Raw genomic sequence first — 18,663 nt, 5'->3', positions numbered from 1 at the left:
AGAATCACTTGAACCCAGGAGGCGGAGGTTGCAGTGAGCTGAGATCACGCCACTGCACTCCAGCCTGATGACAGAGGGAGGGTGCAGTGGCTCACACCTGTAATCCCAGCACTTTGGAAGGCCAAAGCGGTGGATCACTTGAGGTCAGGAGTTTGAGACTAGCCTGGCCAACATGCTGAAACTCCGTCTCTACTAAAAATACAAAAATTAGCCAGGCATGGTGGCACATGCCTGTAATCCCAGGTACTCAGGAGGCTGAGGCAGGAGAACTGCTTGAACCTGGGAGATATAGATTGCAGTGAGCCAAGATCATTGCCACTCCACTCCACCTAGGTGACAGAGTGGGATTCCATCTCAAAAAAAAGAAAAAGAAAAAAGCCAGTTAAAATGTATTTCCAGGGATACCTGCTTTTAATACTCCTCTACTCATTTTGTAAAGTCATCAGCTGTTTAATAATGTATTTCTGTTTCCATGGTTCTGTGTTTCTGTACTGTCTTGCTAAAGTTTTGGTTCTCCAAGTATTTTTGCACTGTGATTCATCCTCAACCTGGGTGATAGGTTAAGGGAAGGCTAAGAAAAGTTTACCATGAAGCCTTCTCTAATTGATGGCTTCAGTCTCTTCCAGGGCTTTTAAAGGTTCTGTGTACTGTTGTGATGGAAGGCCTATGTCATGGGAGACAGACATAAGGATTATTAAAACATGTTCTAAAATATATCAAAGGCAAGTTTAGGTGATAATTACAGAAGTCCTGGATAACCTTTATGAATTTGTTTGTATTAGTTTTGGTCATGGTGCCCAACAACTAGTCCATAAGTATCTCATAAATATTTGCCAAATAGGGAAAATGAGAACAAAAGGGAAAAACTGAAGATATAGACGAGAAAAGGCAGGGTAGTAAGTGAGCTGAGTGCTGTGAACAGTGAAAGGTTAGAAATCTGATTAATTTGTAGGAAAACATACTGATACTGCCAAAACAGGTGGGAATTTTTAAGACTTGGAGGATGCATGATGGATGGGACCAAAGTTGAAGGGCAATACATGAAACATTTTTAGTGTCATTTACTGAAATCTGTGTAGTTTTATGTATAATTTGCTTTTCTCATGAAATAATCATGATGATGGGAAGGTCTGGAAAATATAAACATGCTTTTCTTGTTTCTCTTTAAAAAGAAAACACACACAAATTTCCCACACTTTCCAGACTTCCCTACTCAGATTCTATTGGCCACTCTTTAATATTTTAACCTCTGTTCCATCTAGAGTTTGGTCCATATAAAATGTAAAATGGCTTTCTGGTTCCATAAACAGGAAATATACTATCTTCATTTGTCATTGCTACAACTATTAAAATTTTCTCCAGAGTTTTAGAAATGAAATTGTAATGATAAATAAGCTTTTGTTCCATCATCTTTTTTTAAAAAAACATTAAGTTATGAAGGTAATATAGCATCACAGAGCTTAGGGAAAATATATAGAGGTTAACATTATTCTAGTGTTAGCACTGTTTCTTCTTTTTGGCTGTCCTTCCGCAGGCTACTCATTCTTGATTTTTTTGGTTCTGTTTTGTTTTAAATCATCCAGTGGAGCATTTGTATTAAAAAAAAAAAAAAAGTGTTGAAAATTGACCTTCTTTTGCCAGAGATTGACTGAAGATTAAAAAAATAATAATAAAAATAAAGAAAATTGACCTTCTTGGGACATGGTACATAAGAATGTTCTATTAAGTTTTTTAGTATCTGAAATGTTTTCTTTTACCATCCACTGACTCTAATTTCCTTCTAAAATAAAACATGATAATTCCACTATGGGTCTTTGGTGAATCTAATTTTCTTCTAAAATAAAACATGACAGTTCCACTATGGGACTCCGGTGAATTGTAATATTTTTTCATCAACTCCTTTTCATCTATATTTAATCTAAATCTTTTGTTTGTTTTTAGAATTGAATCTCCAAGACTGCTTATGTGAAGCTTGGGATCTCTTCTGTTGTTCATGCAGAGAGATACTGACTGTAGGGTGGGTGGTGAGGTAGGAATCCAGGACTACACAGGATATGAGCAACCTAATTAAAGGATTATTTGAGAGTTAGATTGGAAAAACACAGAGCTGGTGTGCAGCGGTGAGAAACACACCACAGAGAAGTGGGGACAGAATCAGTGAGTTGCAGACCATGGAGGCAGATGGACAGATGGGACAGGCCTGGAGGAGGTGTTGAAAAACTGTTCTTGTTGTAACCTATCTTTTTTATGGACTCTGAGCTTGATCCTTAAGCAAACTAAAAGCTCTCTTTTACAGAATGCCTGTGGTTCACAATCGTATGTGCAGTGCCTGGTGTGGACACTCAACAGACATTTTTGTCAGTGTTGATGGCACCTTCCTTTGGAATCTCAGTTAGACAGATGAGGAAATAGAGGCCTAAGGGGATTTAAGTAACTTGCCTAAAATCACACAGCTGGTAAATGCTGGTATTAAATTGCAGCCACCTGTGTCTCTTCAGGCTATGCAACTTCAGAATTCAGTAGACAATGTGGTTCTTTAACACCAGCACATCCATGATTGTTAGTAGTCCCACAGGGTTGTCGTCCTTAAATTCAGGTACTCTCTTCAGAAGATCATTGTTATTGCTGCTACCAGAGGGGAAGTTCTAGGCTCTGGGAGCCTGTCTTCAGCACTTTAAGAATTGTTCATATCTTTTGAAGCACTCTTGCATTTTAGTTCTGAGCTCTACCATTTACTGGCTGGATGACACTGGATGGGCTGCTTCACTTTTTAAGCTACATTGTCTTTAGCAGTGAAATAGAAGCAATAATTGTATTTACCTCAAAGAGCTTTTCTGAGGATTAAATTCCACATTTGTTTATGAGTATGATTTCTGCAAATTGATATGAGTACAAGTGTTGTAATGAAAAGTTTATCTCATTGTAGGTCTTATTGAATTTTCTGTGGGGAAATTTAGAATCTTCGAGCTCAATAGGCCCTTTCCAGAGGAAGCTATTTTGCATCATATTTCAAACAATGTGACTTTTCTTATTTTCCAAATACACTCACAGTATCAGAATACAACTGTTTCCTTTTCTCCGGTGAGTACAAATAATTATTTTAGTAAAAATCATTTCTATATTTTGGGATCTGGTATTTAGTATGAGCATTAGAATTCAGTATCTCTTTCTCTTTTATGTTTATGACCTATGTCTTAAATTAAAAAAAAAAATCAAGATAGGATCTTTTCAAGTTAGTGATTAAGAATATCTCAGGCTTTTCTTGAGTGTGGCAGTCTCTGACTTAAAAGGGGATAATAGAGAGCTGAGCTGGGGGAAAGGGGACCCTGTGCCAATGTTACTGCTATGCAGGTAAGTTTTCCTCATGATTTCCCACCTTTTCATTTTCTGACTTTAGTGGAGCCTTAATAATTTTTAGCTGAGAATACATGTCTTAGTGGGTTTTCACTGTTGTTTAGCTATTTAGTATGGAACTTTACTAAGAACCCTATAATATCAACTTTATTCTTTGAACTCTCTCATGCAAACAACAAAAAAATTATAGTGCTCAGTTCATCCAGCCCTGTGCTATGCCTCCAGCAGTGTTAAGGACTCTATTATAGATGTTATCACTAAACTTCTTAACCTCAACCTCAGCTTTAGAAAGTTTTTTAAATCCCTGGGTTAGCTTAAGCTATGAAGGACTGCCATTTATGTAATATTTTACAAATCTGTTTATATTTAGTCTCTATGATACCTTAGACCAATACATGAATTTCACCTTGCATGAATTCAGTTATACTTCTTTTTATTTGTACTAAGCCTATCTTATAATATTCTGGAATTTGGTAAACAAATCTGTCTTAATCCAATTCATATGTAATTTTTAAAAATTTTGTTTTATTTATTTATTTATTTATTTTGAGAAGAGTTTCACTCTTGTTGCTCAGGCTGGAGTGCAGTGGCGTGATCTCAGCTCACTGCAATCTCCACCTCCCGGGTTTAAGCGATTCTCCTGTCTCAGCCTCCTGAGTAGCTGGGATTACAGGTGCCTGCCACTATGCCTGCCTAATTTTTGGTATTTTTTAGGTAGAGATGGGGTTTCACCATGTTGGCCAGGCTGGTCTCGAACTCCTGACCTCAGGCGAGCTGCCCACCTCAGCCTCCCAAAGTGCTGGAGTTAAAGGCATGAGCCACTGCACTTGGCCTATTTTTATTTTTTTTGGAGATAGGATCTTGCTCCATCACCCAGGCTGGAATGCAGTCATGTGATCATGGTTCACAGTAGCCTCAAACTCCTGGCCTTAAGTGATCCTGGGACTACAGGCATATGTCACCACACTCAGCTAATTTTTAACATTTTTTTTTGTAGATACAGGATTTTGCTATGTTGCCCAGGCTGGTCTTGAATTCCTGGCCTCAAGTGATCCTCCTGCCTGGGCGTCCCAAAGTGCTGGGATTACAGGCATGAGCCACTGTGCTCCAGCCCACATATAATATTATAGGCATTGGTCACTCTATCTTTCTTACTATTTTGTATTTTTTTATTCCTGCCTTTTGCCCCTACCACAGAGGTGTTGAAATTGTGTGCATATGGTTGTGCACCTGTGTGCATGAGTGTTGCAGGGGTGTGTAGTTAATAGACTAGAAATGGAAGAGTTCAGCTGAGGAAAAAGAGAAAGGAATAAATAGTATTAATTGCAAGAGATACCAGTGGCAGTCATATGTTGAATTTGCCCAAGTTTGTTGCAGCTAGAGCAGAAGGTAAAGCATGTTAAATTTCATAACTTCCTTAGAAAGGAAGGAGTATGCCAATTCCTCAGGGGAGGCCAAGTTTTTTATGGCACTGAATTCAAAAGATAACTTCCTATTCTGGCTCTTACATAGGAGACTTAGTAAAATGGCACATAGATGAGTTCTTTCTTCTTCTTTTTTAGCTAGCTCTATTTAAAAAAAATTTTTAAATTGACAGTCAGTATGATTTTCTTCCTAATGACATTATAGCAAGACAACATTTGAGGGAAAAGGGAGAGGATGGGGGAAATTAGCTTTTATATTTGAACAGTACCTACTATGTGCTAGGCCAGTGGTTCTTAAGCTCCTGGAGCCATAGATTACTCAAGTCTGTGGACTCAAATATAAATATATAATTTCATGGGGCCCTTCAGAAGCTCAGACCCTCAGGCCCCCAGTTAGGAACCCCTGTGTTTGGTTTTCCATGTAGTTAATTCTCACTAAAGCTCAACAAAGTAGTAGTGATGCCTGTTTCTACATCCGAGGAAGCAGAGCTTGGATAAAGAGTTGCCAGCATCACTAGTGACAAAACAGACCTGGATGGCAGCATCTTGGACCTTGATTTCTATGCAGAAAGGGTATTAGTTGTCCTTAATTATCATTTTATTTCTTGGACTGCCTTTAGTTCCCACTATTATATTACTTAGAAGATGATGGCCAGAACTGCACATGGCTTAGGAAGCAAGTGGCACTTCTGTTTCCTGTGCCTTTCCTGATAAAGTGTGGCACTTTTGTTTTTTTTGCGTCATGACAGCAGTTAGCTCTTTGAAGCGTTGACTCAATCATTTATCAATTAATATTTGAGTCATTCTTTCTTGTGCTTATCAAATTGAAACTGATCTGCTGCCTTTTCCTTCCCATTTCCTTAGCTTTGATAGAACCTCTTGAATCTATTACCTCTTAACTTAGCATTTTGTTATTCAAAAAGCTTTCCAAGCAGATGGGAGTGGGGGATGGTAGAGAGGAAGTGTTTGAGGAAGGATTAGGAAGGGGTACAAGGAAACTTTTTGGGGTGATGCATACATTTACTATTTTGATCGTGGTAATGGTTTCACAGGTATCTATGTATATCAATACTTAAAAGCACTTTATAGTATGTCAGTTATAACACTTACATAAAAGACATTTCAAAAACTGAACTCCTTGGGGCCAGGGCTCATGTTTTTGTCTTAGTGGTCTCAGACACTAAGACAACACATTACTTGATATAGTAAATCTTAATTCAAGTTAATTGAAACACAAGAATTTCACTGTGCATCTGCTATTCCTGATCAAAGATTATTTTTGCAGACAGAATGTTTGTGTCTTCACAACCTTCACAGTTGAAATCCTCACCCTCAATGTGTTGTATTAGGAAGTGACATCTTTGGGAAGTGATTAGGTCATGGACCCCCATTTAGAACCCTCATGAATGGGATTAGTGGTCTTATAAAAGGGACCCCAGAGATGTTTCTTGCCCTTCCTCTGCCATGTGAGGATACAACAAGAAGTTGGGAGTTTTCAATCTATAAGAGGGCCCTTATCAGAACCCAACTGTGTTGGCACCTCGATCTTGAACCACCAGCCTCTAGAACTGTGAAAATAAATTTCTGTTGTTTATAAGCACCTAAACCCGTGGTACTTTGTTACAGCAGTCTTAACTAAGACAATTGTATTTTTCGAGAATGGTTTTTCCATGTGTATGTGTGGGCATGTGAACATAGAGATGAAAAAAATTTCCTGGTTATTTAAGGAAGGTTTTTTTTTTTTTTTCTATTGGTTTTGAGAAGATTTGGAATAGGACATGTGCACTGGATCAACTCGGTAATTTATATATTTTGCTTGACTTCCTATTCATGACAGTGCTTCTTCTTGACTGCAGACTCTCCTTCCCAATGCCTCGGAAACAGGCACTGACAGTGGACTGGTTTTCATCCTTAGACCAGAGCAGAGTACATGCACTTGGTACTTGGAGACTTCAGACACAGAGCCTGTCCAGAATATGGCTATCCTCCTCTCCTACTCAGAAAGAGGTAACCCTTCTGTCTTTTCCTCCTTCTTACTCTTTGGAATATGGGATGTGTTCATGAAACTTTAAGGAAAATTATTCTATTAAGATTGTTTATTGCATGTATAATTTATATAATCAGAAATATTTTATAGTAAGAAGGCAGAGAATTAGCACGATGACTGAAAGCTCAGGTAGTAATTTGGAGAACACATTTATTCATTCAAAAAACATCTAGGGAGCCCTTGGAGAAGCAGTAATAGCAAGGCAAGACATAGTCCTTACCAGTTTAGTTATTCTAAGCAGAAGCAGTAAGCTCCATGTCATGAAGAAGAATGATTTGGACAATGGCACGTTGTGAGTGTGGCAGCAGCTGGAGTGTGGAGGGCCTTGCATACAATTTGAGGTTTGTGCTTTATTTCAAGGTAGGTTCTAAGGAGGCATAGAGTTTTTAAGCAGAGGAATGGTATGGTCCATTTCATCTCTTAGAAAGCCAACTCTAGAAGCAGTGTGGGGATGGATTGGAGAGGGCATAGCAGAGTCAGGACCCAGCACAAAATGAGAAATGAGGATCTGAACAGAGGCTGTGAGAGGCAGGATGGAGGAGAGGAGCTGGATTTGAGACATCCAGAAGGTAGAATTGATACAACACAGTGCCTGGTGGTTATGGATTATAAGAGGGAAGCATAGGTTTCCTATTTGAGCAGCAGAGAAATAGTGATACATTGGTATAGGAACAGGTTGTTGTGTTGCTGGATGTTTTGGGAGGTGGGATGTAGTAGATGGTGACTTCAGTTTGGGACACAATCTGAGATGCTTGTGGGACATTTGGATGGAAATGCACAGTAGGTAATTTAAATAAGGGCCTGGAGTGGAGGGTTGATTTTAGATTCTCAACTAAATAGCTGTTAAAGCTGTGGCAGTGAGTGGCAAATGATAACTGCTGAGGAATAAGCGCAAGACTGGGGAGTAGTCAGGAAGGTCGGAAGAGAGCCTGGAGGTTCTGCCTTAAAAAGGGAGCAGGCCAGACCCGGTGGCTCACACCTGTAATCCTTGCACTTTGGGAGGCCAAAGTGGACGGATCACCTGAGATCAGGAGTTTGAGACTGGCCTGGCCAACGCGGCGAAACCCCTTTTCTACTAAAAATACAAAAATTAGCCATGTGTGGTAGCGGTTGCCTATAATCCCAGCTACACGGGAGGCTGAGGCAGGAGAATCACTTGAACCTGGGGGACAGGTTGCATTGAGCTGAGATTGTACCACTTCACTCCAGCTTGGGTGACAGAGAAAGATTCCATCTCAAAAAAAAAAAAAGGAAATGGTAAGTCATACTCTACAGAGAGGTCAAGGTAACTGATTGAAGGTGTCCATATGTTAGAGCAAGTAGAAGTCAGTGGTGCCCCTTTATGAGAGTCACTTTAGTGGCACAACAGGGATGAAAACTAGATTACAGTGATGGAGAAGTGAATGTGAGTTGAAGAAATTTAGACTACACTTAAAGCTTGGGGGTAGAGGGAAGGAGAGGGAGCACTAGTTAGGAAAGGGGGTAGAATCCAAAAGATTACTGGAGTGGACAATAGGAAATGTTATCTGCAACAAAAGGCTAATTACCTGATAAGAAACCATAGACTTAATTAAGGCTCGCATCAAGGACAGTGTACACAGAAAAATTCTGAACGGTGGAGCTTCAGCTGGCATACATACCATTTTCTCTGGTGTGGTAAAGATCCATAAATGCAGAAAAAGGAGAATATGAAAGAAGAGCATGGAATTTGGAGGAAGATTCCAACATGATATTGATACATATATACACACTGTGTATCTGCATTCCAAACCTGGCCAGAAGTAGTCAACCAATAGCTGATCTTTTTAACTCTAGAGGAGAGTTTGGCAGACTACAGACCAAGAGCCTGGACTACAGACCAGACTACAGATCCAACTTGCTGCCTGTTTTTGTACATAAAGTTTTATTGAAACACAGCTATGCCTCTTCCTGTACGTATTGCCCGTGGCTGCTTTCTTGCCACAAAGACAGGGGTGGGTAGTTACTGCAGAGACCATCAGACTGACAAAGCCTAACATACTATCAGGCCTTTTACAGAAAATGTTTGCTGTGCCCTGCTCTAGGGACCTGAACCTTAGTTAACTTTACCCTCTTTAACCTTAGTTCATGAAATAGTATAAGACTAGAAGCTCTGCATTTATATTTAACTTCTATTTGGGAAGTTCTTCCAAGAGTAGAGTTATGTTTTTCTGAGTATGATTTGGATATGTAAGAATTGTTTGTTTAGTAACTTCCCTATTTCTCATCCAGATCCTATCCCTGGAGGCTGCAATTTGGAGTTTGATTTAGATATTGATCCCAACATTTACTTGGAGTATAATTTCTTTGAAACGACTATCAAGTTTGCCCCAGCAAACCTAGGCTATGCGAGGTATGTCTGTCTCCCATCTCTGAGAAATGCTTTTAGAACACACATGACGTCAGTTGTGTAGATTTGACCAGCTCTCTCAAGTCCCTAGTTCTCTGTAGTAAAATTGAATTTTTTAATTTTGGGGTGGGGGGGGCAGGAAATTGATGTAATTTAAACTTCATTATTAATATTTGGGCTGTCATTTTACAGTTAATATTTTCCCACTTCATTCTTGTGAACTCTTTATTTGAAGAGCCAGATGTGAGTCTGTTATGAGCTTGGAAGTACATCCTGGTTTTTATAAAGCACTTTAAATATAGATAGCACTCAGTAGCCCTTATATATAAGGATATAACATCCTTATAGTTTTATAAAGATTCATTGTTTTAATTAAAGTTGTACCTCAGTTTCTGCTTTAATAGTAATGATAGCTAACATTTGAGAACACTTGAATGCTTCCTGTGCATTGTCCATGGTGCTGAGTGTCGTTATGTTCTTTGTCATTTAATCCTAACAATTTTATGAAGAAAGGCTATTGCTGTTATTTTACAGAAAGTTTCCCTAGGGGTTATTGAGGTTAAGCAACTTGCTAACAAATGACAAAGCTGCTATAATATTATTATTATTTTTTAAATTGGAGATGAGGTCTTTCTCTGTTGCCCTAACTGGTCTTGAACTTCTTAGCTCAAGTAATCCTCCTGCCTCAGCCTCCCAAAGTGCTGGGATTATAGCCATAAGCCACTGCACCCAGCTTTTTTTTTTTTTTAATTTTTTTGTCTCCCCAAAGCTGTAGTATTACTCTAGGCCTGACTGATATAGAATCCAGTTATTGAACCACCCTTGCCTGTTGGTGTTAGTCTTAGTTTGTGGTGCCGTAACAAAGTAGCACAGACTGAGTGGCTTATAAACTTCTTTCTCACAGTTCTAGGGGGTAGAAGTCCACAGTCAGGGTGCCAGCACAGTTGAGTTCCAGTGAAAGTTCTCTTCCTGGTTACAGACTTCTGGATTCTCATTGTGTTCACACATGACAGAAAGAAGGCTAGAGGGCTCTCTGGGATCTCCTTTATAAGGGCAGTAATTCTATTCATGAGGGCTTCACCTTCATGACCTAATTACCTCCCAAAGGCCCCACCTCCTAATATCATCACATTGGGAGTGAGGGTCTCAGCATATTAATTTTGGGGAGACACAAACATTCAGTCCGTAACAGTGTGTTATTTTTCTTCAGAATACCAATTACTGCCACTGCAAAAGGTGAACTCTTAAATTTTAATTATTATTGCAAGTGTTTGAAATTAGGGCTCTTGGTTCCTTTTTATAGATGGGATTGGCACCGCAAGAGATTGATGTTTAATTTTGTTGGTTGACTTTAGAGGTGCAGATCCCCCATCATGTGACGCTGGGACGGACCAGGACTCCAGGTGGAGGTTGCAGTATGATGTCTATCAGTATTTTCTGCCTGAGAATGACCTCACTGAGGACATGGTGCTGATGCATCTGCAGAGGATGGTCACAGTGCCCCAAGTGAAGGCCAATGCTCTCAAGGTAAATCTGAGTCCCATGATTTGTGTGGCTGGATTGTGATACTTTTGTAAGAGTTGAGAAGGGGAGAAGCTACCAGGATCTTAACTTCTTCCCTGTTTTCTCTGTCTTTTGGGGACACTCACTTTATTCTCTTTTATTTTGTTATCATCTTGGGAGTTTTTGCTGGTGATATCTCAAAATGATGTTGGCCTTTGAGAAGATGCATGTAAATTATGTTAAATTTTAGTTTAGCCACATCTGTGTGACTTGGTAATCTGAAATGTGAATGGAAGGAGGTGGTAATTTTCTATGTACTCCCACAACTACTGGGTAAACATTTTTGACAAGTATGAAGGTTACAGTGTTTTGAGAAAAAAATAATGAGAAACTGCTTAAGGATATACACTTTGGCATTAATATTTCAACCCAAACTCAAAGTCTCTAACTTGGAGCAAAATTCTTCTCTGAGCTTTTGAATACCCTTGCTCCCCAGGTGTGGACCATGGACCAGTGGCATTGGCATCACTGGGGAGTTTGTGAGAATTGTAATTCTTAGGCTCCACCCTAGAACTACTGAATCTAAATTTGCATTTTATAAGCACCCTCAGGTGATTCTGGCCGGGCAAGGTGGCTCATCCCTGTAATCCCAGCACTTTGGGAGGCCGAGGCACATGGATCATCTGCGGTCAGGAGTTCGAGACCAGTTTGTCCAACATGGTGAAACCCTGTCTCTACTAAAAATATAAAAATTAGCCAGGCATGTTGGTGGATGCCTGTAATCTTAGCTACTCAGGAGACTGAGGCAGGAGAATTGTTTGAACCTGAGAGGTGGAGGTTGCAGTGAGCTGAGATCACACCACTGCACTCCAGCCTGGGAGACAAGAGCAAAACTCCAACTCAAAAAAAAAAAAGAAAAGAAAAGAAAACAAAAAAAAGATGAGTGACTCAGGTGATTCTTATGCATATTAAATTTTGAGATATACTGCAATAGATTATTTTTGTGGAGGGGAGATTTTATCTTTATGTCTTGAAAAGTGCCTAACAGCAATATAATATATGATGTCATCCTTCAGTCTAATGTTTGATGGGTGGAATTTTTCTAGACAGCTTCATTGTGCTTATTCACAAAATAAGAAGCTCTGTTAGTAAAGTTTATTAGTTGCTTTATTAGATATGACATTTTAATACTATTTTTATTTTTATGAAGAATATAAGGACTTGTATAATAGGCTCTTTTTAGGTTACTTTTTAACTTTTAGTTAAAACAATATTTTGTGCCGGAACGTGGGGAAACCCTCAAAGACTAATAAGGGAATGTCAAAGAGATTCAGGAGCCTGTTTGAAGGGGCTTGCACTCCCAAATTTGGGACAATTCAAGAATCAAGAAAAAAAAAAGGTTGTGGTTTCAGCCTTGAATAAATAAAAATGAAATCTTCCTCAGTTGCTACTACTGGAGGAAACTCTTACACCAAATTACTCTAAAAATTGATAAAGGAATTTAGCTTGCCTTTTTAAAGGAGGAACTAATTCTTTCCCAGTTTGAGAGAAAACTCTTTGCAGAAGAGTGCCAGCTAATATATGTAAAAGGAATAATATAATTAGATGATCACCATTTTGTGACCCTCAATGAAATAGTTCAAGCAAGGATCAGCAGGTGAAAGGTTTTTAGGGGACAGGATGTTTCTAGAGTGTCTAAGTAGCATCCTTAGATTCATTCTCATTACAAAAGGAGAACCACTTTTAAATGGAGTGGCCTTATAGTCCACCTATTCCAAGTGGGCAAAGCTAGTTTCACTGAAAATGGGTCAGCCTGCATTATGTGCTCATCTAATGGAGTCTGACATTATCACCATCACCTTGGAATATTCTGGCAAAAAATGTCTAACCTGAATTCAGTCCATTGGATTCCCTATTTATAGGAAATATGGGGGATAAAAGAACTAGTTAGACACCTTGAGCACAATCTGACAAATCAAGATTGTGGAATATTTTGTGAGAATACTGACCTGATTTCATCTCTTCCACAGTCATTGGGTGGCTGGGAGAGAAAGGTGGGACAGACTGCTCTAGATTACTGAGATTGGCCATAAACGTCATGTGTGGAACTTGGTTCGATCTTGGGTAAGAAGGAGAAAAGCTATAAAAGGCATTAGGGGCCAAGCACAGTGGCCTACACCTGTAATCTCAGCACTTTGGGAGGCCGAGGTGGGCAGATCACTTGAGCTCAGGAGTTTGAGACCAGCCTGGGCAACGTGGCAAAACCATATAGCCACTAAGAAAAAACAAAAGTAGCTGGGCGTGGCGCTGTGTGCCTGCAGTCCCAGCTATTGAGGAAGCTGAGATGGGAGGATCACTTGAGCCTGGGAGGCAGAGGTTTCAGTGAGTTGAGATCATGCCACTGCACTCCAGCCTGGGTGACAGAGTGAGACCCTGTCTCAAAAAGAAAAAAAAAAGACATTAGGGAAAATCTGGATTATGTATTAGCTAATAAGAAATTATTCATTTCAGGCCAGGTGTGGTGGCTTATGCCTGTAGTCTTAGCACTTTGGGAGGCCGAGGCAGGCAGATCACCTGAGGTTGGGAGTTCCAGACCAGCCTGACCAACATGGAGAAACCCTATCTCTACTAAAAATACAAAATTAGCTGAGTGTGGTGGCGCATGCTGTAATCCCAGCTACTCAGGAGGCTGAGGCAGGAGAATCACTTGAACCCTGGAGGTGGAGGTTGCAGTGAGCTGAGGTCACGCCATTGCACACCAGCCTGAGCAATAAGAGTGAAACTCTGTCTCAAAAAATAAAAAATAAAATAAAGAAATTATTCAGTTTCTTAGGTGAGCTAAGGTATTGTGGTTATATAGGAGAATATTCTTATAAAGATGGTCCCTGACTTATGACAGTTTGACTTACAATTTTTTTTTAATTGTACTTTGGGCTCTGGGTTACATGTGCACATCTTCATCCTGCAGGATTGTTGCATAGGTACATATACCCACCCTACACACCCGTCACCTACATCAGGCATTTCTCCCAGTGTTTTTTATTTTATGATGGTGAGAAAGTAATAAGCATTCAGTAGAAACAATACTTCCAATTTTGAGTTTTTAGTTTTGGTAATTTCTTGGGCTAGCATTATACAGTATGATACTCTTGCAATGCTGAGCAGTGGCAGTGAGCCATAGCTCCCACTTGACCGCACAGGTAAACAGCTAATAAATTACATGAGCAACTAAACACTTTATTATAACATAGCCTTTGTGTTAGATGATTTTGTTAAACTGAGTCCAATGTAAGTGTTCTGAGCACATTTAAGGTAGGCTAGGCTAAAGCCATGATGGTCAGTGGGCAAGGTATATTAAATGCATTTTTGACTTACATTGGGTTTATTCTGATGTAACCCCCCTTGTAAGTCTGTACTTAGACTTACGTCTATACTGAGTATCTTGTTACTCAGAGTGTGGTAGGTGGTTGCATGGCATTGGCATCATCTGAGAGCTTGCTAGAAAAGCAGAACTGCTGGTACCACACTGACCTAAGAATCAGAATCTGCATTTTAACAAGACTGTCCCCCATGATTCACAAGCACATGAAATTTGAGAAACATTGTGGTAGGATATGCACAGTGATGTGTTTAGAAGTGAAATGTCATGGTATCTGTAACTTACTTTCCGTGGGAAGAAAGTAGAGATGGGGAGAAAGGAGTGATAGAGAAGCAAATACAGTAAAATATTAACAATTGTTGATAATAGGCAGTATATAGTCTGTTGTGATATTCATTCAACTTTTCTGTCTGGTTTAAATTTTTCATGACACCTTGGTAGTAATATTAACAGTTTGTTGAACTTGACCAGACTTTTGCCCAAAAACAAGTTTTTAAAGGCTAAGCAGTATATTTAAACAATGATAGTCTGATGTAGGAGGCCTCAGAATTATTTACTCCTGAAACCCTAATATTTATTTTTCTCAAATTAGTAGGAACATATCTATGTATTATGGTTATATAAAGCATTTGTTTCTTCTAGTTTATAGTTTACAATGGAATTTCTGAAGTTAAGAACTACTACATAGCAAAACTGTATACAATATTTTCTTGTTTCAGAGACTGTTAGACAAAAATAAGTGGGTACTGTCTGTGAAATGTTAACAGACTGTCTACATTAGTTTGTGGCTAATGTTGAACACATCCTTTGTATAGGCATTGGGCTGTGTACTGAGGAAAGAGCAGTGCAGAAGAGAAATAACAGTTCCCATCCTTGCTTATAGTCTGGCAGAGGAGAAAAAACTTTTTACTTTGTCCTAACTAGCGTTTATGCATTATTTACTTCACATTTTCCTTAAACTATTAAAAAAAAACTTTGGAAGAGTTTTGTGTAAGAGCTTGTTTACATTAGCATATACAAACCATGTAAGATGGCCCTTTTACCATATTAAATGGGTTGGTGTATATTTTAAACAATAATTCATGTAATATTATACATAGGTGGGGTTATCATAGAATAGCTTTAAAAAATTACCTAAACACTAATCATGTATTATTTTTGGCTTCAGGTGGTTACCCTAACAGCTAATGATAAGACAAGCGTTTCCTTCTCCTCCCTCCCGGGACAAGGTGTCATATACAATGTCATTGTTTGGGACCCATTTCTAAATACATCTGCTGCGTACGTTCCTGTTCACACATATGCTTGCAGCTTTGAGGCAGGAGAGGATAGTTGTGCTTCACTAGGTGAGTATATGGATTTAAACTTTTACAAATTCTTCTTTGGCCTTGTAGATTTAAATTACTAATGTAGAATTTAAGAATATTCAAAAATGTTTTTGTTGAGTTCTCATGCATTCATTTAACATATACCTTTTGAGCCCTTACACTATTCCACTCTCTGTTTTAGGCACTAGGACACAGTAGTACAAAACAGCAAAAATACTTGTCCTCCTGCAGCTTATATTATAGTGAGGGAGACAAGACAGATAAATTTATAAAATATGTAATACATGAGAAAATGGTGAGTGCTAAGAAGATAAAGTAGGAAAGGGAGATAACATGCACCAGTAAGAGGAAAATTTGACATAGTTAGCATGGCCAGGGCAGCCTTTGCTGTGCCACACACGTACCTGGGTGTGGTGTGTACCAGGCAGCTGGAGCAGCCAGGACAAGGGGCTGTACCTGGGAGCCTGCCTGAGGATGTGAAGAACTGCAATGAGGATGGGTGGAGGAGAACGAGGAGGGCAAGAGGAGTAGGAGTAGAGGTGAGACGAGAGGTGTGGGGGCAGGCAGCTCATGTGTGGCCTTGTAGATCTTAGTATGGGGCTTAGCTTCTATTCTGAATGAAAGGGAAAGGCATTGGAAAGTTTTGAGCAAATGGTGCCATGATCTAATATTTTAATGGGATCACTGGCTGCTTTTTGAGAAAAGATGGGGGCAAGAGCAGAAATGCAGATTGGTTAGGAGGCCACTGAAGTAATCCAGGGGAGAGAGAACAGTGGGTTAGGTAGAGTGGGGGCAGTGAAGGTGTTGTGAGGTGTGTGTGTATATGTAGGTGTAGGTAGCAGTTTATCTTGAAATAGTTTCTCAGAAAATATGCAAAAATAGTATAAAGAATTTCTGTATAATTTTCATCCAGATTCCTTAAAGGTTGATGTATTAGGCTATTTGCTTTTTATTCCCTCTTCTCTCTTTCTTTCTATGTACGATTGACCTTTGAACAGTGTAGGGGTTGAAGGAGCTGACTCCTGTGCAGTTCAAAATCTGTATAACTTTTTTTTTTCTTTTTTTCTGAGACAGGGTTTCACTCCTGTTGCCCAGTCTGGAGTGCAGTGGTGTGATCTCGGCTCACTGCAACCTTCGCCTCCTGGGTTCAAGCGGTTCTCCTGCCTCACTCTCCAGAGTAGCTGGGATTAATGGGCACACACCACCCTCCCCAGCTAATTTTTGTATTTTTAGTAGAGATGGGATTTCACCATGTTGGCCAGGCTGGTCTTAAACTCCTGGCCTCAAGTGATCCACCTGCTTTGGCCTCCCAAAATGCTGGGGTTACAGGCATGAGCCACCATATCCAGCCCGTGTATAACTTTTGACTTCCCCAAAACTTAACTATTGTTAGCCTAGTGTTGACCAGAGAAGGCTTATTGATAACATAAATACTTGATTAACACATATTTTGTATGTTATATTTATCATAGACTATAGTCTTACAATAAAATGAGCTAGAGAAAAGTAAATGTTATTAAGGAAACCATAAGGAAGAGAAAATATATTTACTATTTATTAAGTGGGAAAGGATCATCATAAAGGCCTTCATCTTCATCATTTTCACGTTGAATAGAAAGAGGAGGAGGAAGGGGAGGGGTTGGTGTTGCTGTTTCAGGGGTGGCAGAAGTGGGAGGGGAGTCAGGAAAGGCAGGCACACTCAGTGTGACTTACTGAAAAAAAGTTTGTATGTGGCTGGGCATGGTGGATCATGCCTATAATCCCAGCACTTTGGGAGAACGAGGCTGGCAGATCACAAGGTCAGGAGTTCAAGACCAACCTGACCAACATAGGGTAACCCCATCTCTACTAAAAATACAAAAAATTAGCTGAGTATGGTAATGCATGCCTGTAATCCCAGCTACTCAGAAGGCCGAAAGAGGAGAATCACTTGAACCTGGGAGGTGGAGGTTGCAGTGAGCTGAGATTATGCCACTGCACTCCAGCCTGGGCAATAGAGCAAGACTCTGTCTCAAAAGAAAAAAAAAAGTCTGTATGTAAGTGGACCCATGCAGTTCAAACCCATGTTGTTTCAGGGGCCAACTGTGTATATAGATATGTACACACACACACCTTTTCTCTGACCATTTGAGAGTGAGTTGCAGGCATAGAGACCTTTTTGCCCTTAAATACTTCTGTGTTTATTTTCTTACATAACCATAGTAAAATTATCAAAATTACAAAGTTAACATTGATACAGTAGTTATTTAATTCATGCATGTTACCACATTTACTAGTTGTTCCAATAATGTCCTTTATAAGCAAAAAAAAATATTTTTTCACTGGGTGCAGTGGTGCATGCCTGTAATCCCAGCACGTTGGGAGGTCAAAGTGGGTGGATTGCTTGAGCTCTGGAGTTTGAGACCAGCCTGGGCAACGTGGCAAAACTCCATCTCTACAAAAAATACAAAAATTAGCTGGTGTGGTGGCATATGCCTTTGGTTCCAGCAACTTGGCAGTCTAAGGTGGGAAGATCACCTGAGCCCAGGAAGGTCAAGGCTGCAGTGAGCTGTGATTGTGCTCCTGCACTCCAGCCTGTGCGACAGAGTGAGACCCTGTCTCCCTGTCAACAAAAAATTTTTTTTGCCCTGTCCAGGGTTCAATTTAGGATCCCACATTGGATTTAACTGATGTGTCTCTTTAGAGTGCTATAATATGGAGCAAGTCTTTTTTTGTTTAATCTTTTAAGACCTTGACCTTTTTGAGAATACAGAATATTTATTTTTTTTTAGAATGCCCTCAGTTTGGGTTAGTTTGATATTTCCTCATACTTAAATTTTGATTATGCTTTTTTTGGCAGAAATACAAAGGAAGTGATGTGTCCTTCTCAGGAGACACTTAATATTTGTCTCTTTACTGGTGGTGACACCCTTGATAAGTTGGTTAGTAGTATCTTGCCAAGTTTTTCCACAGTGAAGTAACTGTTTCCTCCTTTGAGTATCTTTAGGGGAGATACTTTGAGCATCAGTAAATATCCCATTCTCAAACTCTCACTTGCTAGTTTTGGCATCCAGTGATCTTTGCCTGAAACATTTATTACTAGGTGGTTGCCAAATGGTGTTTTTCTAACGTATCGCTCCTTCTATGTTTATTTGTTGCCATTCTACTCTAAGGAAGAGTTTTCCCTCCCCTCCCATTTATTTATCCATGTATTTATATAAGCCTGGACCTGTAGATTCCTATTTTATTCTCTGGATGAAATCTGTTTCCATCATTTATTT

General features: G+C 39.5%; 2 protein-coding genes across 3 annotated transcripts in view; one reads left to right on the top strand and one right to left on the bottom strand.

Moving 5' to 3' along the window:
* FGFR1OP2 (FGFR1 oncogene partner 2) overlaps positions 1-18,663 on the bottom strand; it is an 86,191-nt gene that overhangs the window by 16,002 nt on the left and 51,526 nt on the right. The window lies entirely within an intron of this gene.
* The window catches only part of TM7SF3 (transmembrane 7 superfamily member 3), a 41,662-nt gene that overhangs the window by 8,564 nt on the left and 14,435 nt on the right, over positions 1-18,663 (top strand). For both annotated transcript variants that reach the window (XM_012457184.2, XM_012457183.2), the window contains exons 2-6: positions 2,927-3,081; positions 6,635-6,785; positions 9,076-9,196; positions 10,549-10,720; positions 15,244-15,421. In XM_012457184.2, the coding sequence (XP_012312607.1) occupies positions 2,927-3,081; positions 6,635-6,785; positions 9,076-9,196; positions 10,549-10,720; positions 15,244-15,421 (777 nt within the window). The remainder of the gene's footprint in view (positions 1-2,926; positions 3,082-6,634; positions 6,786-9,075; positions 9,197-10,548; positions 10,721-15,243; positions 15,422-18,663) is intronic.

This window comes from Aotus nancymaae, unplaced genomic scaffold, assembly GCF_030222135.1.
Source record: "Aotus nancymaae isolate 86718 unplaced genomic scaffold, 86718_ANA_hifiasm-v0.15.2.pri h1tg000016l, whole genome shotgun sequence".
In the NCBI taxonomy this organism is placed as follows: Eukaryota; Metazoa; Chordata; class Mammalia; order Primates; family Aotidae; genus Aotus; species Aotus nancymaae.
This window is presented reverse-complemented; position numbering and strand designations above follow the sequence as displayed.